The sequence below is a fragment of the Chiloscyllium plagiosum genome, chromosome 1, assembly GCF_004010195.1.
Source record: "Chiloscyllium plagiosum isolate BGI_BamShark_2017 chromosome 1, ASM401019v2, whole genome shotgun sequence".
In the NCBI taxonomy this organism is placed as follows: domain Eukaryota; kingdom Metazoa; phylum Chordata; class Chondrichthyes; order Orectolobiformes; family Hemiscylliidae; genus Chiloscyllium; species Chiloscyllium plagiosum.
This window is the reverse complement of record NC_057710.1, coordinates 127085585-127112731: the sequence shown is the minus strand read 5'-3', so window position 1 is coordinate 127112731 and position 27147 is coordinate 127085585. Positions and strand designations below refer to the sequence as shown.

The 27147-nt window shown below is 39.5% G+C and overlaps 1 protein-coding gene across 2 annotated transcripts in view; it reads right to left on the bottom strand.

Annotated features, from left to right (window-relative positions):
• Window positions 1-27147, bottom strand: part of cnot6l (CCR4-NOT transcription complex, subunit 6-like) — a 93461-nt gene that overhangs the window by 33793 nt on the left and 32521 nt on the right. For both annotated transcript variants that reach the window (XM_043696480.1, XM_043696489.1), the window contains exons 2-6: window positions 16460-16583; window positions 14035-14221; window positions 9054-9139; window positions 7128-7217; window positions 5743-5811 (exon numbers count right to left, since the gene is read on the bottom strand). In XM_043696480.1, the coding sequence (XP_043552415.1) occupies window positions 5743-5811; window positions 7128-7217; window positions 9054-9139; window positions 14035-14221; window positions 16460-16571 (544 nt within the window). In that variant the 5' untranslated portion in view covers window positions 16572-16583. The remainder of the gene's footprint in view (window positions 1-5742; window positions 5812-7127; window positions 7218-9053; window positions 9140-14034; window positions 14222-16459; window positions 16584-27147) is intronic.

The following is a 27147-nucleotide window of genomic DNA, read 5'->3' as shown; positions in this document are numbered from 1 at the left end:
AGCATGGGTTCAATTCTGATGTTATCACAAAAGGCTCTCCTTTGCAGCCTCTCTCTCCACCTGCTGTATTTGTGATGACCCTCCAGTAAAGCTACCACCAATTGTCTCTCTTTAATGACAGCAGTGTTATGGTCTGCGGCACTATGTTGACTTTACCTTTAAAAGGAACAATTTAGCCCAAATACCCAGTTAATGGGTATCCCATTCGTAAAATTACATTTTGAGTGTATGGTCATGAGTCTGTGTTCTAATGCAATGCACCAGAAATACTGCCTGATTTTAACCCTGCCTCAGTTCATATTTTGCTGAAAGCCACATTTATCCTTTGTTACTGCTAGACAGGACCATTCCAACTAACTCCCTCGTGATCACTCTCAATTTTCCCCTCAAACTGGAGGTCATCCAAACCTTTGCTGCTGTGGTCCTATTTCACAACAAGACTCGCTCACATACTGTTCACCAATCATCCTAGTACTCACTAAAATACAGTAGCTCCTGGTCAAACAATAACTTCGCAAAACAAAAAAAAATTGAAAACAATGAGAATTTTCAAGACATTTCCCATATGGGCAGCACGGTGGCACAGTGGTTAGCACTGCTGCCTCACAGTGCCAGAGACCTGGGTTCAATTCCTGCCTCAGGCGACTGTGTGGAATTTGCACATTCTCCCCGTGACTACGTGGGTTTCCTCTGGGTGCTCCGGTTTCATCCCACAATCCAAAACTGTGCAGGTTAGGTGGATGGGCCACGCTAAATTGCCCATAGTGTTAGGTGAAGGGGTAAATGTTGGAGAATGGGTCTGGGTGGGTTGCGCTTCGGCGGGTCGGTGTAGACTTGTTGGGCCAAAGGGCCTGTTTCCACACTAAGTAATCTAATCACTTGTCTTCTGGAGTTACACAACAGCCAATATCTCCACACTCATCAAATTTTAACCTCAAGGATCCCTGACTTTAAATTACTCCACTGGTGACATGTCTTACTCTGTCTAGCTCCACGTGCCATATTTCTGTGTTTACGAGGTACTGCATGAAAGCTACCTGTTCAACCAAGCTTTTGATCATGTGACCCAATTTCATATTTATGATATCCCTGTTATAATTCTCATGTTATTAGCACAATTTATTCAGTAGTTGAAAAATCGAACAATTAAGATTAGAGTTCCAACAAAGCAGTGAAAATACATGGAATGAAACTGACTTTTCAGTAATAATATTTAGGATTTTTTCAGCAAGTTCAGACTATGTAAAATTTACCAATAGAATGCTCAAAACTGATAGACTCAATTGAGACTTAAAAGGGAATGGATATAATTTCTTCCTTTCCAAACATATAAAAAAGGTTTCAGACTAGAGCAGGAAACTGTATATATGTACAATGAGTGGAATGGCCTCCAAATGAGAATACTTAACAGTAAAGTAGCAATCCTAAAGTTACATATGGAGTTCAATACAATAAAGACAACTATCAATTTATTCAACAAGATGGCAACCCATCCCTGCCAATTACAGACAGAAATCTATTAGGTGCTATAAACTATCATCGATAGTCAGATAAAGAGAAATCACTTAAGTCTGGCGAAAACATTTATCATCATGAGAATTTTGATTCAAAAGATATTTAGTCATGCAGACTTTTGAACAGAAGTATTACAACTTTTATTTGACATTTCAACTAAATTTCAAATGAGTACGCACACCTGGGCAGAAACTGTTAGGTGTTTCCAGGAATATACATGTTCTTGGTTTTATGTTTACAGGTTACTACAAGTTATTTTGCAACAAATTACTTTTCTATCTTTTAAAAAAAAAAGGACAGACTAGAAAATTCATGACAGTAGAAGTAATTGAACATCTGTTAATTAGAAATTATACCTATTTTGGACTAATTAAAAACCTCTGTCCAATAGCAAAACAGACAATATAGACCCAAAGCACAACATTATCATGGGATCAAAATTCACCAGCCACAAAATCCATAATAAAAATTATACACTTCACAATGCCAAACAGTTCTACTTACAGCCCACGTGAGTCAATATATTTCACATGTTGCTGGCTAGTCAACTGATGAAATTATATTAATAAAATGAAAGCCAGCATGAATTTATTAAAAGCAATAAGACCAACTTGACTGAGTACTTTCATGTAACAGAAAGGACTGGGGTTGGGGGGGGGGAGACACGACATGGTTGATGCATGCAAAAAGTTTCAAAAGACTTTTGTTAAAAAAATGGCACATACATTGTTTGACAAAAAAAGTCAGTGACCGAGAGGAGATTACACCATCTGTGTAAAAGAAAGAGGAGTTGGTGACAAGGTGTTTCTCAGTCTAGAGGGTGTCATGCAGTAGTGTCTCTCGAGGTCAGGTTTAACCTTGGCTTTGCACTCCAAAGTGCAGCAACCAACAAGGTAGCGAGAAAACTCCAGTCACTTTGCCCCATGACTTTATGAAAAAAGGACAAAAAAAAAGCAACAGCGTTGAATAAGTTTAAAAACTTGTTGAACGTGTTGCAAAGAAGGTGGATAAATAGCAGATATTCAATGGAATAGTTATACTCCCAAAAGGCATCTGATCAAGTACCGTATAATTTAACAGCTGGCGAGTTTAGGGTAATAGATTATCATAGAGACAAGACTGGCTTACAGAGAAAGTGTGAAGGTGCTGGTGTTGGACTAGGTGGACAAAGTCAGATGTCATGTGGACACCAGGTGAAGTCAGATGAAGGAACAGCATTCTGAAAGCTTGTGATTTCAAATACACCTGTTGGACTATAACCTGGGTTTTTTGTGACTTCTGATTTTAGTGGAGAGGATGCCAAGCATAGGGTTAAGCCAGGCATCTTCAAGTTAACAAAGATCAGAATGGAGGTATCAGATACTTACTATCTAAATTAAATGAGTTAGACGAAACAGACCAAGAGGAATTATCTCCGCTTGCTAACAACTTAAAGCAAGGTGGGAAAGCAAGCTACCAGAACATTAAAAGTTTGCAAAGAAATAAAGAGAAATTAAGTGATTGGCAATAAAGGTGACAGATGAAACATTAATGAGGGGATGATATGTCACATGCGTGGATTGCAAGAACAGAAAAGAATTTCGGTTTTCAAAAAACATCATAAAACCTCTAAGTGTTGATGTTTCAAGGACCCTGGTAAACGTTATATGGAACATAAAGCTATCACGCAATGAGAAAACAAAATCACAAGTTAGCCATCACTACAAAAGAATTGGAACGGAGGAATAAACATCTTCTGTTATAATCATAGAGTTTTGGTGAGACCACAATTGGGATATTGTGTGCAATTGTGGTCTTCATATTTGGGCAAGAACACAGAGGAACCTCGATTTTCCAAATATCAATTATCCAAATTTCGGATTATCCGAAGGAGATCTCAAGATCCCGATAGAAACATTACGTCAAAGACAACCCCGATTGCATCTTTTGTTCATAGGTACACAGTGATTAAAAACAAATTTGGCTCACTGAAACGCTGCCGAGAACAGTCCTGGACAGTCCAGGCACCGTCTCCAAATGACTGGCCTCCCACCCTCTTTCTCTGTCTTCCACCCACACTTTATCTGGAGAAGGGGGTTTAGGGTACACCCCTGCGTCAAACTCCAGCAAATCTCTCCAACATTGTCCTGTACAGGGCAAAGGTGGAACCTGTCAAAAAGTTGCAGTAAAAAAGGTTGTCCTTGTGCTTGCGCTATTTGGAGACTTACGCCAAAAGGCAGCAGCAGTCTTACTGTTGGTGTCCACTCTGGCTGCCCGGGGGAGGCGAGGAGAGCCAGCAGGTGGAGGTGGACAGTGGTGCGGGGTTGGACTGGGTTGGGGGCAGGGACAGATAGGGTTGGGGGTGGGGGGTTGCTCACGCGCCATGTGCTACTGCTTAGGCTCCTGAACGGGGAGCCGACTTCACAGAAAACTGAGCCCCAGAGGAAAATCAAATAACCAAATAATCACTTATCCAAATGAAACAGTACCCATCCATCTCGTTCGGATAATAGGAGGTTCCTCTGTATACAGTACTGGCATTGGGAATTGCAGAGCAAATATTCATTGGATTGTTTGCTGGGCCATTGTGCCATGATGAAGGAACAGGTAAGCTGGGTTTACATTCTCTGGAGTTGAGAACAAAAAAAAACAAAACTGCTTCCACTGAATCATAGAAACTCCTGACAGGGCTTGACAGGATAGATACCTAGTGGTTGTTTCTTCTGGCTGATACAAATCTCAAACACGGGCACAGCATCTCAAGATAAAGGGACCAAATTATTTAACAAAATAAAATAAAGAACTGCAGATGCTGGAAATAAAAACAAACAAAGAAGCTACTGGAGAAAAATTAGCAGGTCTGTCAGCATCACTGCTTACACACTCCACGGAGGCTGCCAAACGTGCCAAGACTTTTTCCAGCAATTTCTGTTGTTGTTAACAATCATTTCGGACTGAAAAAAGGAGGAATTTCTTCAGATTAGTGATTCTTCCAGATTATCTACATCAGCAAGTTGTGGATTCTCAAGCCATTTAAATGCATTTCAAATTGAGATAGACAGATTTTTGGTACCTCAGCTAACTAAGGGACACGGGGAAAAAAAAAGGGAGGATAAGCAGAGCTGAAGCTGGTCTTCTGCCATTGCACTGAATGGCTGAACAGGCTCAGTGGGCTATATGGTCTACTCATGTTTCTACTGTAATTCTTACATTCGTATGCTGAAATATGACAAATGAAACTCAATGCATTCATGTGTAAATGGATTCAATTCAGAAGAAGAATGAGCTAACAAAAACTTAAAAGTGGGTAAATGCATACAAATCTTGAAAGGCAGCAGTTCAATTCTTAGAAGGTTATTAAAAGGCAGAATAGGATTCTTAGCCTCATAAATAGAGCACAAAAGCAAGGAGATTTGTTAAACATTTACCAAATATTAGTTAGAAAAATGTACAGCTGGGGCCTAAGGACATAAAGGCCTCAGAAGATGCAAAAGCTTATTAAAATGGTAAGACAGACTTCACTTACATGGAGATACAATAGATAGCATAGTATTATAATTATATTGATATCTCAAAATTAAAATCCTTACCAAAGGAACTGAACAATCATTAGACTCTTTAATATTGTTGTAGTTGGAGTGCTAAGATTTCAAAATGTGTCTCCTGGCACTGTGATCTTAGGAAAGTACACTTCAATGAATAGAGATTGAGCCAAGCAGGAAGGGTAGTTGAGGAGCAGATCAGCTCTCGAAAAAATCTGACACAAGAAAGCTTCACAATGAGAATCAGCCCTTGTTTCAATATTATTATTAGAAGTTTTCTGGAAAAAATCCTCGAGATGTAATTCTGTATCAGTTTTTGAACTTTTTTGTACCTTTTTCTAAAATAAAAAAACCAGTAAAAAGTATTTGATGACTTGGTGAGGGGGTGGGGGCATGGACTACTTTAATACATTAACTTAAAAAGAGAGAGAATTAAGTCTGTGATAGAGTTATACAGATTTTGGCTAAAGTACAATTGCTTAAAGTAAATATGATGCAATAATAAACATTTTACTTCTGTTCATTACTGACTCGCTACTCAAGATTTTAAATCAATTTGCTCTTCATAAAAGGATGAAATATTTATCAAATAACTAAATTAAGCACACAGAAAAACTACTTCTCATTATTTGTGCATCATGGAACTGCACGCGATTCAGAAGCAGCAGATCCACTTTAAAATATGCAACTTTGTTTCCTGACGTACCTGTTGGCAATACTTGGTCTCTTTCCTTCAAAGTGATCCATGGTCTCTGAGGAAGCTGCTCTGGATGAACTGGAGAAAAGAAAGCAAAAACTTTCAAAATGTAAGATTCCCATTTTACCTGCTCCCATGGCCACACGTACACACCAGCTATCGTTTTGAGAATAGACAATTTGTAATTGCACAGCAGCATTTTTGAAGTAAAGCAAAATAGTGCTAGACGAACTCAGCAGGTCTGGCAGCATCGCTGGAGACACAGCGAGTGCACAAGTTAAAGAAAGCACACAAGAGGAGAGTAAAAGAAAGAGCTCGTGAGGAGGAATTGCAGGAGGACGGGGAGACAGTTAACATCTTGAGTCTAGTATGATGCTTCATAAAAAAGGGCTATACCTGACTCAAAATGTTAAAACTTTGTGCTTCTCTCCTCCCCCAAAGATGCTGGCTGCCAGACCTGCTAAATTTCTCCAGCATTGTATGTACTGGTTTACATTTCTCTAGCAACCACTAAAAGCTGCGAAACAAAATTGCTCAAATTGGTCTATTCTTCTTGCCCAAATTGCTGAGGAGACAAATTTCAAATCCCGTAACACGAACTGTTAAATCTAAAAGTCAAACAAGTAGAAATCCATAACTTCAAAATAAGTCAATAATGGTGAACAACAAACGGTGAAACATGGTCATTCTTGTGTTTTGGGGAAGAAAATTTGCTATTCCTTGCCTGTATGTTTCCAAACCAACAGCAATACAATTGACTTGAACTCTCCTCTGAAATGGCCTCAGATCTCACAGCCAGCTTCAAGGACAAACATGTACTGTGAAGTAAAAGTTCATTTTGCTAGTGTCACCCACTTAGAGTTTATTTGGGGTAAAAAAATTACAGTTGTGGGAAAGCAGAAAATGACAAAATCGACAGTGGGAGAGAAAGACGAATGCAAGACATAATTATGTCTAGTCTGTGGCTCTGTTAACCTGTAAGAAATACCAATAGATCAAACAAAAAAAAAGACAATACACTGGAACACAATTTTCTTTTTCTGAGAGGCTGCATTTTAAGAGGTTTTTTTTTAAAAATAGAAACTACAAGTATTAAACATTATTTTTGACAGTCAGAGTCACATGACACCAGATCATAGACCAACAGATTTATTTAAAATCACAAGCTTTTGCAGCACTGCCCCTTCATCATGTGAAGTGGTTTCTTCACTTAAAGGAGCAGCACTATGAAAGCTTGTGATTTTAAATAAACCTGTTAGACAATAGCCTGGTGTCATGTGCCTGACTTTGTCCATCACAACGCCTCCACTTTCACATCATGGTTTTGGAAACAACTGGAAGTAGTCATAACAAAACCTTGCTAATATAGTAAATGGAAGGAGCTCACAAAATACCTGCTAAATTGTCAAGCATGTAGTTCAGTAGCTTTCTTGTTCCATCTGGTTCCTGATAGAGGTTCAAAATATCCTGTGACAAAGGATTGCCTGTCACCAGAACAAAACATTAGAATTGCGTATTTTCATATCTTACACAAGGTGACTCATTGCCACATAATCATAAAACAATACTAGTTTGTTGCACTCAATGATAAAATTTGACATCAGTACATTTTGACAAAATTAATTTCAGCTCAGCCAATAAGGTGAGCTGAGAAAAGGCCATGAAAGTCCCCCAAAGTACAGACAGGAATAAAATCAAACATTAATTGATAAGTCACTTTCACAAAAATTAGTAAATTAAAAACAAGTAGTACTGACAAAAACTTGACAGAAATCCGTGATTTGCCAAAACAACTGGGCAATCTGTTTTTTTTAAAAACAGATTACATTACAGTGTAGAAACAGGCCCTTCGGCCCAACAAGTCCACACCGACCCGCTGAAGCGCAACCCACCCATACTCCTACATTTATCCCTTACCTAACACAACGGGCAATTTAGCATGGCCAATTCACCTGACCTGCACATCTTTGGACTGTGGGAGGAAACCGGAGCACCCGGAGGAAACCCACGCAGACATGGGGAGAACGTGCAAACTCCACACAGTCAGTCACCTGAGGCGGGGAATTGAACCCGGGTCTCTGGCGCTGAGAGGCAGTAGTGCTAACCACTGTGCCACCGTGGTGTGTAAACATATTTCTTATATTTGAGCTCACATCCAGTAACTTCAATCAAATCAGTGCAATATCATAATGCAGTTACTGTTTGAGGAAACCATTCTGGGCTTGATGTTCACACCGCAAACACAATATATCACAAAATCAATTTTGTATTCTTATAAAATTTGCTGAACTACTAGCTTGTGATTTCTGATGTCGTACTTGTTAACTTATGTCAGAGTCAAAAGGCACAAAAACAGGCCCTTTGGTCTGACTTTGTCCATGCTGACCAGGTTTCCCCAAATTAAATTGGTCCCACTTGCCTGTGCTTAGCACCGACAGCATAATTTCACTCTCTAATTAGTGGAACAAATTCAAAATAAAGAGGGACGTATAATTTAACACTGAGAGCAGAAGGAATTTCTTCCTTCAGTGGGTCATTAGCCTTTGGAATGCTTGACCTCCGTAATTAAGGATGGGTCATTGAATATTCCAGGTTGTGTTCAACATATTTTTGATAGACAAGGAAGAAATCAAAAGGAGGCTTGGGAGAGGGGGCAGGAAAAGGATGGCCATAATCTGATCAACTGTAAATTAATGTTGAACAGCAGTGCAGACTCATGAACTCAAATGGCCTACCCCTTCTCCTACTTGTTTCCTCTAACAAAGCCATTGTAAGTTAAGCTTTGGATCCTCAAGTGTATGTCAATAATAACACAGACATTCTTTCACAAACATTGAAAAACACTTAAAAGAACTAAATTTGAGAAGTCTTCAAATGAACATCTTCCATCAATAACTAAAATTGAAACAAGGGTTTTTTTTTGGGGGGGGGGGGGGGAATTTGAAAGAGACAAAAATATACTTTGAGTAGCCAAAACAAGTTAACAGGGACAAACACTGCTACTCAAGTCATTGTGTGAACTGTGCACTTTTAAAAGATATCTTTTATCAGACTTTACATGGCAAACTTACACCTAACAAGGAGCTATGAAAATATATTCAATTACATCTGGACCCTTACTTTGAAAGCAAAAGTCTCCTCAAAAGTCACAAACATTTGGAGTGGCCAACACATGTTACACTTAAAATTATGGTATTGCTTGTGTGAGGGGGGGGGGGGGGGGGGGAAGGAATCAAGAAATCCATCAGTAAACTTCCAGAAGTTGTCAGAAATGCAAGAGAGGGTCATTAATATGCATAATAATACTAATTAGCCCTGACCTTTTAAACCCAGGGTCTGTAACTGGAACAGTCTTCCTAGTTCGTAAGGCAAAACCCGTAACAGATTGTTATTTAAAAGCAATTCCCTGCAGAAAAAGAAAAAAATGCTTAAAACGTAGAACTTTTTTCCAGCTGTACAGATTTTTTAAAAATCTTAATATAAAAGACCTTCCTTTAACAACAAAAAGTAGAAAATAGTTCTGTTATCAGAGATATTCAACCAATATCTCTCTCCTTATGACAGCTTTAAAGGACAAAGTTTAAAGCACAAGAGCATCACCTGATCATGTTCACAACAAGTTATATCCACACTCGACTAACAATAATAATTTTGCTTTAAATACATGAGAATTTGCGATTGATCTTGGTTTTAGTTTTTAAAAGAGCCACCATTTTGAAATTTCTTTCAAAAAAATTCACTCACAGGATGAGGGCATTACTGGCTAGGCTAGCATTTACTGCCCATCTCAGAGGGTAGTTAAGAGTCAACCACATTGCTGTGGGTCTGGAGTCACATGTAGGCCAGACCAGATAAGAATGGTGGTTTCCTTTCCTATAAAAGGACATTAGTGAATCAGATGGGTTCGCCTGACAAACAACAAATTCATGGTCATCATTAGATTCTCAATTCCAGGTTTTTTTTAAAAACATACCCTGAACTCAAATTCCATCATTTGCTATACCAAGATTTGAATCTGGCTTCCCAGAACATCAACTGGGACGCTGGATTAATAATCCAGCAATAATACCACTAGGTTATTGCCTCCCTGCGACCAGTTTCTAAATGATAAATTTGACATGATTACAGAATTTGACGTTTAAATTTTACAACAGTGACAAGCTTCTCAAGACAGTCCTGTGCTGTAACCAACCCATGTATAATATATAGTTATACTAAACACCAAAAGTAATATACCCTAAACTACAAGCAGCCAGATAGGATATTCTGTAGATCTGGAAAAGCACAGCAGGTCAGCACAGCATCCGAGGAGCAAGGAAAAAAAACAAACAAAAAAAAAAAATTCAATGTTTCGGGTAAAAGCCCTTCATTCAGGCATTTGCCTGAAACATGGATATTCCTGCTCCTCGGATGCTGCCTGACCTGCTGTGCTTTTCCAGCACCATTCTAAGCTTGACTCTAATCTCCAGCATCTGCACTTCTGCCTATTCTGTTGATCTGTCTGATCACTTCCAATCAAGAATAACAGTGAACATTCAGACATTAATGGGAAGAGGTTCCAAGAACATCCCTCATTCCCAACAAGCCAGAGTGCAAGAATCGAGAATAAAACAGCTATAAAGTGCCTTGAGTCAAGACAGAGAGAAATATCCTACATGATCTGAGATTCCAGCCTTGCTGGATGCCAGGATGGAGTCAATTTGTTGTGCTTCAGCATGCCACATGACATGAATAATATCGAGTTAATAAAATCAATGGACCATAAAGATTATATGATCTGGCTTCATGGCTGCAGTGCTCAAATCTATGTGCCAAAACTAGTCACCCCTTCACACTAAGCTGTTTTGTGCCAATGTGACAACAGTGTTTGTTCTTTTCTATTTAGAATTACCCTTCACAACCAAATTGAACACTAGGTTAGAACCACTGGTACTGGCTCTGCAAAACATGGTCACAAAGACTGTCCTTTCAGCTTACTCTAACAATCACATGATCAGGGATCCAATTGGAGGAGAGAGTGACGGCAGTTAATTGTCAATGAGCCCTCTCTGGAAATATTTCAGGATAAAAAGTATGCAAAAAATGTTTTGATAAGCTCGGGGTAGATGTATTCCTTACCAAATCAGCTTCAGGCTTTCACGAATACTTGAAATATTAAGGATTTTTGTTTTTTAAAAACAGCATTGCTGAGGAAGCCTAGCCAAACTGGACAGGGCTGTAGATGAAAATCACTGCTTATTTTGAAAGCTGAACAGGATTCTGGTTACAAAACAACTGATGATTGCTACCTTAAAAAAGTACTGACTAATCATTTTGATTCAATCCTTTGAAAACATCAGCAATTGCATGTGAGACAAAAAGAAGTGATTTATTTGACATAGTTCGGAGTTTCATGTTAAAAGGTAATTAAGTGCCTGTGTGCAGCCATACTCAGCTTCCTGTTGTTAGACCCTAAATTGATAGATGTACTAGTTCTGTTTCTGAACAGTGGGGTGTTACCAAGCTTTCTTTCCTTCAGACATACAACTTGGGAAGAATGACTGTTTTTCATGCGACACAAGTTTGCAGAAATGGCCAAATTCCATCAGGATCCACTTCTACTTTCGAATATGCTTGCCGGAGGTCTCCCTTATCTGTGGTAGCATCTGAATGATCAGAACCAAAGCTCTGTCAGCTTTGGGACACATGGCTGCCAGAGGGAAATACCAGATTTATGGATGCACTGGGTGGTAAGTTGGACGTCAGCGGAGACATTTCTAACATGATGTTCAACCTTCAAATCCATCCAGGTTCAAGCGGTTATAATTGATGCCAATACCAACAAGTCTCGGAGTACTAAACATATGCAGCAACTTAAAATTAGATCTCACCTCCACTGATGCAGTCATTAATGCATTTGAAAAAAAAAGTTGAATTTGATTGGAGGTTAACACAGATCTTTATTAATATAGATCGTGCACTTGACACATCCTTATCCACTGATGACTCAAATGATCTGCAAGACTACTTCGTCAAGGGATAGAGAAATCTGCACAAGATGCCTTGATCAGAGTTGCTCTACTTTTTCTGTTGTTTGATAAATGCCTTTATACATTTGTAGCTCATGAAAATATTCATCTAATGTTATGCCTGAATCTCCAAAAACAGCTCACTCAAGATGTTCTCCACTTTTATATCATAGCATTGCTTTGAGAACCAGTTCAGTATTATTTGCGATGTTAAAAAGGAATCAATCCAATTTGGTGTTGGAACAAAAAGAAGATTTGGAAGCTACATTTTGTGATTGTTGTTTTCTAGCCACAAGTTAGAAAAGGCTTCATACACAAACCAGATTGTATTGTTGGAGTGTAATTTGGGCCACTGATAGCCAAACAATTGTGTTTTCAAACTGAAGAACAGTTTCTATTACTATTATGCACTAGTGTCATGTCTAAATTATAGTAAACAGTACATTTTCAATTCAACATCAAGAAAATATTTCAGTTTTTGTCATTTAAAATGAAGGATGTTTGCTGTCAACACATGCTAAATGAAAATAAATATTCAATAAAATTCATTTACACCAAAGCCAAAGCCAAAGCCAGTCTTCAAAACAACCCAACAGGTTTTCCAATTCTATTCTTCCTGAACTTAGATATTTTACTTTCCTATAATATTTCCTCTCATGCACTGTCCTCTTGTCCTGATCATCCTAGCTAAAAAAATGGACTTCAAATCTCCTAACAGAAAAAAACATAATTAGTTGTGAAAATGATAATGTAATTGTTCTCAGTTTCAAAGTTGGAATTCCATAAAGTCAGATAAATTTATTTCAGATATCAAAAGGAGTCAAATTTTTATACCTAGAAAGCTCTGGATGTCATGAAATAATTTTATGACGTACAATACCAAAAAAAAACGAAATCAGTTTGTAACTTAGATTTCTTAGCAATTTTGGCAACTTTTGAATCAGTACTTGGTATGTTTAACAGTCATGCATTTCCCAAGAATGTTGTTTTATGATGTATTCATCCAGGATTTGAATAGATGACTCCAATCCCATGGATGTGCAGGAGAGAAAAAAAAAAATCTTTGAGATTTAATCCTCAAGTTTCATTGCATCTTGCATTGTTGTCATATCAGGCTTTATGCCAGAATAACAGTGAACATTCAGACATTAATGGGAAGAGGTTCCAAGAACATCCCTCATTCCCAATAAGCCAGAGTGCAAAAATGGAGAATAAAGCAGTTATAGTGCCTTTAGTCAAGACAGTGTTGAGAGAAATATCCTCCGTGATCTCCGGAGGTTCCAGACTTCCTGGATGCCAATACGGAGTCAATTTGTTGGGCTTCAGCATGCCACATGGCATCAATAATTTCCTGGGGCTTCTAAATTGGAATAGTTTCATTTAAATATTTTTTGATAAGAAACTGTAATAGAAGAAGAAGAAAACTAATCCCCTCTCCAAACCATAAGTAGCCAGAAACCAGATATATCAAGCCTGCATTTTAATCATCAGTCAGGGCAATAGGCGCATTTGAAACATTAAAATTGCCTTCACTTTTTAAATTATCCACTCATAAATCTAAAGATAGTGATTTAAAATATCCTAAAGACAACCTTTATTAATAAAATCACATTTTAAAAAAGCACAGCATAGATTAAAGTCTAATGCACATCCTCAGAAACACTATTTTGTTTAAAATATGCTATACAAATAACACTCAGATATTAGGTCAGATAACTGGAAGGCTGATCAAAAGAGAAAAAGGTGTTAAGGAATGTTTCAAAGAAGGACAAAAACAAAAATTGAGAGGGGCAAAGAGGAACAGTATTGGAATTAATGCGCAGATGCTAGCTAACTGAGGGTGGAGCCACTGTTGGTGGGGGCACTAAAGTTTTAGATGTTCAAGAGGTCACAATTAGATGAACACAAATGTCACACAAGTGTGGGGATAAAACATACTACAAAAGAGATAAAGTGGAAAAGCCAGGGTGGAATCCGAAAACAAAAATAGGCATTTTAAACTCAAAATGTTGTTTGCTAAAAGTTAGAGAGCAGAGGACTAACAGCAGAACTGTTGTGGTTGCATCAGTCATGAAGTTAGACAATTTTGTTTGTCACGATTGTGCTTGTAAATGTGCAATTGCTGATGTTAGGTTGAAACTGTTGAAAAACTATTCAGGAAAAGTAATGATCTCAAAAAGGTAAACACTTCAGCGGATATTTGAGAAGAATGGTTCTGATGAAACTACCGTGAGAACTTCTAATTTGCAATAATTGAAGCGTTTGTTAGAAATTGATCTTTAAAATCACTTACCTGAGTGACACCATGTTTCCAAGCTCAGCTGGTAAACTGCGCAATTTATTAGAGGATAGATCCAAATAAGCTAGATTATGGAGCTTGGCAATATCAGGTGGAATGCGTGCAAGATTATTGTCCTTCAGGTGTAGTACAGTCAAGTGTGTTAAAGACCACAATGAAGTACTCAAGCTCCTCACTTTACCTGCATAGGGAAAAGGAATTTGAAAACATTGCTGCATATCTTGACTGCACAGGAAAATTTTTTGCCAAATACCTATTGGAATTCTAGAGTGGTGAACGCTTATGTAATTGACTTTGAAGCCTCTTAAAAAGATTGAGACAGCATTTGTAATCTACTAGGTTTCTCCATTGCGGTCATGGTACCTTTATTTGGTCGAGAACAAAAACGTTCTGCTAACATTAACTTTACCAAAAGCACAAACATCAGAGTTATTGATTGTTGAAATCATGCAACAGAGAGGATTCCTGCATTCATAAGGATGGAGAACATCAATGCAAAACCATCACTTTCTGATGCACTGGGCGGCAAGTGCCACCAATAAAACACAGCAGCCAGCTCAAGTAAAGGAGTTAAAATAGAAGCAATTTCCAAAACGTATAAAATCAATAACATTGTACCTACTGAATGCATGTCAAATTTTAACAATTAATTCTTGCAAAGCCAACATTATCACAAGGTAAGTTGGTAATAGGAACAGTGCCACAGGATCTACAATTAATCCACATTTACAGAACAAAATATTAGACCAGTGTCCTCATCTGTTTGATGCAAAGAATGGTAACCTGGGGCTTGAATCATAATAGTTACTCATCAGGTTGTTTTAAGTCAACTATTGCTCACTTGCAGGTATTTTCTGAAATTGAACATGTTACAACACACTTCAAAGTAGGTGGGAACCCAGGCCTTCAGACCCAGAGGCAGGGGCACTACCACTGCATCACAAAAGTCCTCTTCGGTAGTTGCTAGTACATTTAACGTATCTTAAAAAGTTGGTCAAACCTCTTTTCAATTTAGCAACTATTAGACTAATTGTTTTTCTATTCAATCTGTGTTTAGAGATGTTATAACACACCTCTGGAGCTGTGAGACTTGAACTCAGGCCTCTACCACTGTGCCACATGAATTTTCTTTCCCCTTATTTGTTCCTTCTCTACCTTCAGTAGAAGGGTGAAGCTGAGCAAAGATATTGTTATTTTAAAATCAAATCACATAACTGGGACATGTTGGCCTTGAACCCAGTTTTCTGACTCACACGCAAGGACTCTCCCAAATACTACAACATGCCTGTCGAGCATTTTTCAAAACAACCCCTGTTCAGATGTGTTGTGTCTTTCAAACATGTGGGACTTGAGCCCAAGCCTTCTGGTGCAGAGGTAGGGACATTACCACTGTGCCACTCAGGCGATGCACTTCAGTTGCATGCATTTTCTAATCAGAGCTATCACACCATTCTCTGGAGCAGGCAGGATTTAAACCCAGGCCTTCTGATTGAATCACTGTATCACAAAAGGCCTTTATTGCTTACTTGTAGATATTTTGTAAATCAATCCATTCATAGATACTATTACTTACCACTAGACTAGGTGGGAATTGAACTCAGGCCTCCTGGCTCAGAGGCAGGTAAACTACCACTGCCGGCAACAACCCGCTGATTAGAATCAGATTTCAAATGATGGAGAGAGATGTGCCAATCTGCAGTCAAGATTTGATCCACTGGATGGTACTTAAAAGTTTACAAGTTTTGTTTCCTCTAACTCTTTCTTCCCCTCCTCAAACTTGATCTGGTACAGTTCAAAGAATGTTGACAATCTTTCAGTATCTTGCTCAAGTGGTCACCTTTCATGACTAAACCCAAGCCATGTGTTAAAGTTGAATGCTGGCATATCTTGTGGCATCTTGCATAGTGCAGGTTTGCACAGCTATTGGTAACACATGGAACATAAAAAGTTGACTTTATCCTCAAGACCAGCACTAAGTGATGCTCTGAGGCAGTAGCAAACCGACTAGTCATGATATGATTTCGGTCAAGTATACCAGCCAACTCATTTGACAGGCTACACATATGCAAAGCAACAGATTCTAAAGTACAATGAGTTTACTAGAAGATTGGGACTCTATTATATACTGTTAAACACCAGACACAGATGCAATTAGGTCACTCTCCAAAACTGAGGTTACAGTTTAAAAGCCATATATTTCAAATCAGTAGAATTGTCAAAGCTTGAAAAATAAACAGCGAGGAGAGAAAGAACTCTGGCACAACAAGTAACAGAATGCCAAATGATCCTGAAAGAGGAGGTACAACAAACACAACAATTCACTTCCTGTATTTCAACTTGAATGGAAACTGCAAATAGCTAAAAGCTCTCATTGAACGAAGAAAAAGATAGCAGCATTTTAACAGTTACATCTACTTACCCGAGATTTCTAATTCTGCCCAGTGTGTTTTCTTCCCATTGGCTGCTTCTTCTAATGACATGATTGCATATATTCTTTGTAGATCTTTTGGATCATATTTTTCCTTTGGCATTCCTATGGAATTCTGGGGGAGAAAAAAATCTCATCAACATAAAAGAGCAAACTGCACTTTATGAAGAAATATAGTGAAAAATGCAAAAACTTTCCAGTTTGCTTGTAGCTGGTAATCAGCAAGTGACACTGTTAGGGTTACATTTGGTTCAGTGATTTTAAATGAACATTTGCAGAACCACAAATTGAAGTATGACCTCAAACTTACTCAAATATTTAAATAGTATCGATTTCTTTTTAAAATATCCTCAAGCAAAGACAAGAGGAGAAGATAAAAGATTACTTGAGCATTTACAGGCTGCATAATAAGTACTAAAGAGAAAGTGAGGACTGCAGATGCCGGAGATCAGAGTAGGAGAGTGTGGTACTGGAAAAGCACAGCCAGTCAGACAGCATTCAAGCAGCAGGAATCAGATGTTGTTTCAAGCATAAGCCCTTCATCAGAAATGAAGTTTTTGGCTTATGCTCAAAATATCCATTCTCCAGCTCCTCAGATGCTGCCTGACTGGCTGAGCTTTTCCAGCACCACATTCTTCAACTACACAATAGGTACATCAAGTCAAGGTTCTGTGCCAGGACCACTTTTTTAAAATACCTTAGAAGTGACAATATATTGGAATAAGGAGTAATATTTTCACATTTATTAAGGATGCCAAATTTGAAGTGTGGCAGACAATGAGAATGAGCATATCAGACAGACAGTTGGAATAAATACAGACAAATGGCAAAGTGCTATTTTTGATTGGGAGACAGGAAAAACAATACAGACTTAATGGCACAATTCTAAAGAATGTTCAGGAACACAGGGATTTAAAGTTTCATGGGGATTGACCTTTGAAGATGGGAGGCCATGTTGGGAGAGTAGTTAGCAAAGTACATGCAATGTTGGGCTTCAGTAATGGAAGTAAGTGCACAAAAGCATGGGAGTTATGTTGAAACTTGACTTTAACTTACTTTGGTTAGGCTCAACTAGGTATTGCATCCTGTTTTGGTCACCATAGTTAAGGAAGGATGAGAAGATGCTCGAGATGTCCCAGAAATTTAGCATAATTGATCCAGGACTAAAAGGGATTTTAGCTACAAGATTAGATTGGAAAACTGAAGATGCCATCTTTGGATCAAAGCAAGTTGAGGAGAGATCTGATTGAGAGTTACAAGGTTATGACAAATTAATTTTTTTTTTTAAAAGTAGACAAAGAAAAGCTGCTCCCATTTGTTGATAGCACAAGAACTAGGGGACACAGATTTAACTGTTTTGGAGAAGAAATGTTTAAGGGAAAGGGAGAGGGAGGTTTTTTTTTTAAAAACATTGCAGCAAGTAATAATGACCTGTAACTTTATGTTAATGATGGTGATGAAAGCAGAGACAAGTAAGAATTTCAGAAGGAAATGACTTAGGGACTTGTGAAAATCCAAATCTGTGTAGGTTTGATTGCAGGAACAGAACTGATTGGGACTTTCCCCAGAGATCACATATGAACTCAATAAGCCAAATGGATTCCTTGGTCTTAGAACACAGAACAGGCCCTTCGGCCCTCGATGTTACGCTGACCTGTGAACTATTCTCAGCTCGTCCCCCGACACAATCCCATCATCATCTATGTGCTTATCTAAGGATTGTTTAAATCTCCCTAATGTGGCGGAGTTGACCACATTAGCAGGTAGGGCATTCCATGCCCTCACCACTCTCTGTGTAAAGATTGTGCCTCTACATCTGTCTTAAATCTATCACCCCACAATTTGTAGTTGTGCCCCTTGTACAAGCTGATGTCATCATCCTAGGAAAAAGGCTTTCACTGTCTACCCTATTTAATCCTCTGATCATCTTGTATGTCTCTATCAAATCCCCTCTTAGCCTTCTTCTTTTCAATGAGAACACACCCAAGTCTCCAGCCTTTCCTCAGAAGACCTTCCCTCCAGACCAGGCAACATCCTGTTAAATCTCCTCTGCACCTTTTCCAATGCTTCCACATCCTTCCCAAAATATGGTGACTATAACTGTACACATTATTCCAAGTGTGGCCGCACTAGCATTTTGTATAGTTGCAGCATCATATTGCAGCTCTGGAACTCAATCCATCTATGAATGAAACCTAACACAGTGTACGCCTTCTTAACAGCACTATCCACCTGGGTGGCAATTTTCAGGGATCTATGTACATGGACTCCAAGATCTCTCTGCACATCCACACTACCAAGAATCTTACAATTGATCCAGTACTCGGCCTTCCTGTTACTCTTCCCAAAGTGTATCACCTCATATTTAGCTGCATTGAACTCCATTTGCCACATCTCAGCCCAATTCTGCAGTTTATCTAAGTCCCCCTGCAATCTGTAACATTCTTCCAAACCGTCCACTACTCCACTGACTTTAGTGTCATCTGCAAAATTTACTAATCCATCACCTATGCCTGCATCGAAGTCATTTACAAAATGACAAACAGTAGTGGCCCTATAACAGATCCTTGTGGCACACCACTAGCCGGACTCCAGGCTGAATATTTTCCATCAACCACCACTCAATGCCTTCCTTTTAGAAAGCCAGTTTCTAATCCAAAACTACTAAATTACCCTCAATTCCATGCCTCTGCATTTTCTCCAAGAGCCTACCATGTGGAACCTTATCAAATGCTTTACTGAAGTCCATGTATACCACATCAACTGCCCTACCCTCATCTACATGCTTGGTCACCTTCTCAAAAAACTCAATGAGGTTTGAGTGACATGGCTTGCCCTTGACGAAACCATGTTGACTGTCTGAAATCAAACTGTTACTTGTAGATGATTATAAATCTTAGCTCTTATAATACTTTCCAAAACCTTTCCTACAGAAGTAAGGCTCACTGTTCTGTAATTACCTGGGTCGTCTGTACTGCCCTTCTTGAACATTTGTAATCCTCCGGTGCTCTAGTACTAAATCTGTAGACAATGACGACTCAAATATCAAAGCCAAAGGCTCTGCTATCTCCTCCCTAGCTTCCCAGAGAATCCTCGGATAAATCCCATCCGGCCCAGTGGACTTGTCTACTTTCACTCCTTCCAGAATTGATAACACCTCTTCATAACTAACCTCAAACCTTTCGAGTCTAATATCTCGTACCTCATTCTGCCCCTCTACAATATTCTCCTTTTCCTGAGTGAAAACCGATGAGAAATGTCCGATCTCCACAGGGTCCACACACAACTTCCCACTTCTGTTTTTGACTGGCCCTATTCCTACCTAGTCAGTCATTCTTTTATTCCTCACGTATCTATAGAAAGCTTTAGGGTTCTCCTTTATTCTATTTGCAAAAGACTGCTCGTGTCCTTTCTTTGCTCTTCTTAATTCACTCTTTAAATCCTTCCTAGTTGATCTGTAACTCTCCATCGCCCCTTCTGAACCATCTTGCCTCATCAACACATAAGCAGGAGGAGGCTTAACGAGAGATATAATTTCTGTAGTAAACCATGGTTCTGTACCTTATCACTTCCTCCCTGCCTGACTGGGACATACCTATCAAGGACATGCAATATCCGTTCCTTAAACCAGCCCCAAATTTCCATGGTCTGCATCCCCTGCATTTTGCTACCCCATTCTATGCATCCCAATTCTTGTCTAATCACATTATAATTGCCCTTGCCCCATCGTAACTCTTGACCTGTGGCATGTACCTATCCATCACTAAATTAAACGTAACTGAATTATGGTCACTCTCTCCAAAGAGCTCATCTGCAACTAAATCAAACAACTGGCCTGGTTTATTACCAAGCACCAGATCCAGTGTGGCCTCTCCTGTCGGCCCTTCGACATACTGTGTCAGGAAACCCTCCTGTACACATTGAATGGTTCAGTTTTTGCCCAACGTACTAGATTTATAGCATTTCCAGTCAATGTTGGAGAAGTTAAAGTCCCCCATAATGACCACCCTGTTCCTATCACTCCTACCCAAAAGAGTTTTGCTAATCCTCTCTTTCACCTCCCTGGAACTCTGCGGAGGCCTATAAAAAACTCCAAGCAGTGTGACCTCTCCTCCCCTGTTTCTAACCTCAGCCCACACTACCTCAGGAGACGAGTCCTCGTCAAAACGTTCTTTCAGCCACCGTTATACAATCCTTGACTAACAAGGCCACACCTCCTCCTCTTTTACCACCTTGCCTGTTCTGAATGAAAGATCTAAACTCTGGAACCTGCAACATCCATTCCTCACCCTGCTCTATCCAGGTCTCCGAAATGGCCACAACATCGAAGTCCCATGTACCTATCCATGCTGCAAGCTCACCTACCTTCTTTCAGATACTTCAAACCAGTTTGCTGTCTGCCAGCACATTGTGACCTGGAAATCCTGTCCCTGTCCTCCCTACTCTCATCCTCCAGTGCACTGCAACTAAACCTCAGGTTCCCATCCCCTTGCTGAGCTAGAATAGCACCAGCAAATTTCCTACCCAGGATATATTAGTACCCCTCTGGTTCAAATGAAGACTGTCCTGTTTGTACAGCGAACTTCATTTGTTAATTGCTCGCTCAATCGTGTCAATGCTCATTGCTGTCAATGAGTATTCTTTCTAAATCTTCCCCTTCCATCGTTTAGCGTAGGTTGGTATTTCAGTCATTACAATGTGAATAGTCAGCATGGATTGCAACTAAAAAAAAAGAAAAAAAAAAGTTGCTTGATCAACCTTCTTAAATTGAGAACATAAGACAGTGTAGATAGTGGTTACGCACCAACTATAATTTGTGGATTTCCAAGAGGGCTTCAATAGGTACCAATGATAAGCAGAAGAATAAAGTGTCAGAGAATGTAAAGTCAAGGAACATGTTGCAGAATAATTCACCCTCCAGTCAGCAAACAATTCAGAGAATGGGAGTAAAAGGGTAGTTACTCAGGAGTGGCAGAAGGTGGGACAAGGGGTTTGATAAAAACGAATGCTGAACTTAGCTGTGCATAAATGACATCAAATCAAAAACACAATTTCTAAATTTGCAGAAACTAAAAAAGGGAACATCCAAACAGAATAGTACTGCAAAATGACAAAAAAAAAGGACTTGAGTAAACTTGCAGAACGAGCAAACAATTAACAAATGAAGTTCAGTATAGACAAATGTAAGGCGCTACAATTTGGCAGCAAAAAAAAAATAAAAAAGTTACTTACCACTTGGAAGGGGCATGTCTAAGTGGGATACAGAAACAGGATGGCAGGATACAAAGCAACCAAAATCATTAAAAAGTTGTACCCTGGTTAACAAAGCATGTAAAAAAAAAATCAAGAGATTGTATTGTGAGAGGAACAGAATTGAAGTGAAGAGGAGGAGTTAGGCCATGCAGATAGATCCCTCAAATCCAACAACCTTAGGAACCAATGTCAGGGACGAAATTATCCATGCAGCACTGCCACCATTGCTCGTTTTTAGGCTGGCAATTTGGGACAAAGAAAGTCAGGTGGGATCAGGTGTCACTTGGGAGCACCTGTGACAGGCCAGTCTAGAAAGCAGTGAACTAAGCTGGACTGATTTGGAGAGTTGAACCGGGAACATTCCTAGTCACAATGGACGTTTCCGCAGTCTACACCAGCATCCCCCACAATGATGGCATCATGGCAACAGCCTCAGTACTCAACACCAACAACTGCCAATCTCCAAACACCATCCTACAACTCATCCGCTTTATCCTTGATCACGTCTTCACCTTTGACAACCAGTTCTTCATCCAGACACACGGAACAGCCATGGGGACCGAATTTGCACCCCAATATGCCAATATTTTTACGCACAAGTTCGAACAAGACTTCTTCTCTACGTAGGATCTCCAACTAACATTGTTCACCAGGTACATTGACGACATTTTCTTCCTCTGGAGCCATGGCGAGGAGTCACTGATAAAACTACACAGTGACATCAACAAGTTTCATCCCACCATCAAACTCACCACGGACTACTCTCAGCTATCTGTCTCATTCTTGAACACATGCGTCTCCATCAAGGATGGACACCACAGCACCACACTCTACCGCAAACCCACAGACAACCTCACAATGCTACACTTCTCCAGCTTCCACCCAAAACATATTAAAACAGCCATCCCCTATGGACATACCCTTCGCCTACACCGGATCTGCTCAGAGGAGGAGGAACGTGACGGACACCTGGAAGTACTCAGGGATGCCCTCACAAGAACAGGGTACAATGCCTAACTCATCAACCGCCAGCTCCGACGTGCCACAGCAAGGAACCATAATGACCTCCTCAGGAGACAGACGTGCTACAACCGACAGGGTCCCTTCGTTGTTCAGTATTTCCCAGGAACTGAAATATTACGCCATGTTCTTCGTGACTTGCAACACATTATCAATGAGGATGAGCACCTCACCAAGACCTTCCCCACACCTCCACTATTTGCCTTTAAACAACCACCAAACCTCAAACAGATCATTGTTCGTAGCAATCTGTCTGGCTCTCAGGACAACTCCATACAACCCTGTCACGGTAGGCACTGCAAGACGTGTCAGAGTGTGGACATAGGTACCATCATTACGCGTGGGGACACCTCCCACCTTGTACATGGCAGGTACTCATGTGACTCAGCCAACGTTGTCTATCTTATACAATGCAGGCAAGGATGCCCTGAGGCATGGTACATTGGGGAAACCGAGTAAAGGCTACGACAACAGATCAATGGGCACCGTACAACAATCAACAGACAGGAGGGTTCCCTCCCAGTTGGGGAACACTTCAGTGGTCCAGGACAGTCAGCCTCGGACCTTCGGGTGACCATCCTCCAAGGTGGACTTCGGGACAGGCAGCAGAGGAAAGTGGCCGAGCAGAGGCTGATAGCTAAGTTCGGTACCCATAGGGAGGGCCTCAACCGGGACTTTGTGTTCATGTCACATTGCAGGTGACCACCATTGCACTATACACACACACACATTTTGTGGGGTGACTTTGTACTTGCAGGGTTACATTGTACTTGGCTCAAAAACTGCATGAATTCGCGTAAACCTCAGTTATCTCACTTTTTAGATTAGAATCAATCTAAACATCGGGTCATACACAGAGAACACAGGGGGGCAACACCTTCAACATATTGTCTAGCTATCACCATTGTTAACAGCTAACTCGAGAATGCAACTTTTAAATATAAAAAAAAGGTTTTGTGATTTACACACGAAAGAAGTGAAATTATCACGGTATTCTAACAGATAAAAAGCTTAACAGACAATCAATTTTTCCATGTGTAATTTCAGTTACATCACACTGTAAATTTTTGCTATAAATTCTGTGTTAGGATTGAGACCTCCACTACCGCCTGATGAAGGAGTGACCCTCCGAAAGCTAGTGTGCTTCCAACTAAATCTGTTGGACAATAACCTGGTGTTGTGTGATTTTTAACTAAGCTGGAGGCATCCTGCACCAATGCACAGCCAGTTGAATTATCCATGCAAGCTTTTTTGTTGAAAACTTCACTCAATTAAAATTGATGCATAGAACAGAAGAAAAGAGCCCCACATTCAGACAGCCAGATTTGAGACACTGTGCTTTTGTGCCTTGATTCAATAGGTTTAGTCAAGTACAGTGGGCAGTACTGAAAAGCATAAATTAATTAAGTTGGAAATGGAGATGTTCACTTATTAATGTTCAAAACACAAACTAATCAAGCCCTGAAGGCTGGATGCACTTCTAATGCTTTGTTTCCCAAAATTTAAAAATCAGGATATGCTTGCAACACATGATGCAATGCCCTCTATAAAAGCTGCAGTTTGGAAAAAAAAAACAAATTTCAATGAAAACAGAAATTACCTCGGCACGAGAGAGCACAGCGTAACAGAAAAATTCTAATCAAAATTACTGACAATATTGAACAATGTACAAGATCATTGAAGAAGAAACTGGAGGATGCAGGAGTGAAAAGAGCAGGATGGTTAAGATTTTAACAAACCCATAGAAACTTGAAGAAAATAGTTAAACTTAATATGTTGTTATCTCTGCACACAGTTGTCTGATCTTATTTCCTTTCGATCGCCTGTAATATTGCTCTAAAAGGGAACAATCTCCTTGTTCAACACCTTGAAACTGTTCAACAAATGTTCCCAATAATTCTGTACAGCTCTCTCAAATATTTTGTATAGTGACTATATTATCCTGCTATCTATACAACAAAGATTTTCAGAAGAGATTGACAAAGATGCCTTACACAAAACACATTAAAACCAAACAATTAGCTGTCGGTGTATATCAATGAAAATAAAATCCACTAGGATGACAGAAAAAGGAGTTATTTGGTTTGGAAGTGATGCACCTGACATATTAGTTCTGGATTCATTTGTGTTCTTAACATATTCCGATGATTTGGATGGGCATTAAAAATACAATATTGAAACTGATGCTCTGGGTATTCATCATAGTATGATGTGCATAAAACCAAACCAACTGTGTGCGAATGCATTTTAACCTAGTTAAAACCTAGTTAACCTACGGAAACCGTGTTGAAAATTCAGATGGAGAACATACAAACAAGGGGCAGAAGGATGACATTCGGCTCTTTAAGCCTGCTTTAGCCATGAAATGGCAATCTAATTGTAACCACAAATCCACACTCCTGACTAGCCCAGAAAATCTTTCACCCACTTGCTTACCCCAGAATTTATCCCTTTCGGCCTCAAAAACATACAAAGACTTTGTATCCACCACATTTTTGGGGATGAGTGCTCCCTAGATTCACAACCCTCGAAGGGAAAAAAAACTTGAATCATAGAAAGGTCACAGCAAAGAAAAAGGTCATTTAACCCATTTGAATAAACTAGCCACCATTCAGATTACAGGCATAGAGATTACAGCATGGAAACAGACCCTATGGTCCAACTCGGCCATGCCAACCAGATATCCTAAATTAATCTAGTCCCATTTGCCAGCACTTTGCCCATATTCTTCATATTCATATACCCGAGGTGCCTTTTAAAATGTTCTAGTTGTAGCAGCCTCCATCACTTCCTCTGGCAGCTCATTCCATACAGGCACCACCCTCTGCATCAAGAAGTCGCACCTTAGCTCCCTTTTAAATCTTTCCCCTCTCACCCTAAACCTATGCCCTCTAGTACCTACTCCACAAGCCTTCCAGGTTCTTGCACTTCAGGTGCAGGTTCAAGATTTCTTTTGATGAGGTTGAGGATTTCCACCTCAAAATAACAAACGGGGCAGAAAGTCTCAGGCACTCAATAGTTTCTGGACGAGCAAGTATTTCCTTAAATCCCATCAAATGACAACAACACAGCTTATCTAAAAAAAGTGTTAGATTCAGTAACATTACAGAAGTGCAGCAACTTCCTGCTCAGCACACAATTGAAGCACAACTCTTTCGGATGTTCTATCCAGCAGTAAAGAACAATGAAGCAGTGCTAAAATCTATTGGCAAATTAACAGTATCATAAATAGCTAAAATCAGCTTTCTTTGCTGCTTTGTGGTTAGTACCTTTTAGAATACACTACATTAAAAATTGAAGGGTAAACGATTGTTTTTCCCATTCCAATAGTAACAGGTTAGACAGCATTTATAGAAAAGGAAGATGATACAGGGAAAAGATACTAAACAAACCATTGGGATTAAAGGCAGACAAATCCCAGGGCCAGATGGCCTAAAACCTAGAGTTTTAAAAACGAAGTGGCAACAGTGATGATGAATGCAAAATTCCCTGGATTCTGGAAAGATTCTCGAAAAATGCTATAATGTCCTTATTCAAAACGAGGGGGCGCAGAAAGTAGGAAACTCTAGATCAGTTAGTTTAACTTCTTTTGTTGGGAAGTTGTTAAGAATCTATAATTAATGAAGTTGTAATGTGACATTTGCAATTCAAAGTCAGCATGGTTCTATGAATGGTAAATCACGTTTGACTGATTTGCTAGGTTTGTTCAAAGATCTTTGAGGAGAAAGTGAGGTCTGCAGATGCTGGAGATCAGAGCTGAAAATGGGTTGCTGGAGAAGCGCAGGTCAGGCAGCATCCAGGGAACAGGAGAATCGGCGTTTCGGGCATAAGCCCTTCTTCAGGAAGGATTTATGCCCGAAACGTCGATTCTCCTGTTCCCTGGATGCTGCCTGACCTGCTGCGCTTCTTCAGCAACACATTTTCAGCTTTGTTCAAAGATCTAACAAGCAAATTGGATAATGGGGGTCCTTTAGATGTAGTATATCTGGACCAAGAAGGCATTTGATAACTTGCTGCTCAAAAGCTTAGTACAGAAGGTAAGAACACATAGGTTTTGGGGTAATATGTTAATTGGAATGCAGGATAGGATAGAGTCAGAAAAGCAAATGGGTATTTTCTGGTTGACAAGTGGTGGGGTAGCAGAGGATTTGGACATCGGATATAACTATTTACAATCCCACTAAAGACTTGGATGCAGGGATAGAATGTATGACAGTCAAATTTGCAGATGCACTAAAATTAATGAGAAAGTGAGTTGCAAAGAAGAAATAAGAAACTTACCAATGAATAGGGATTGAATAGCTGAAATGAGCCAAAATTTAGCAGATGGAGTTCAGTATTAAGTGTGAGGGTATGATCAGATGAATAATAGGCTATGTATTATCTAAATGCAGAGAAACTTTAAA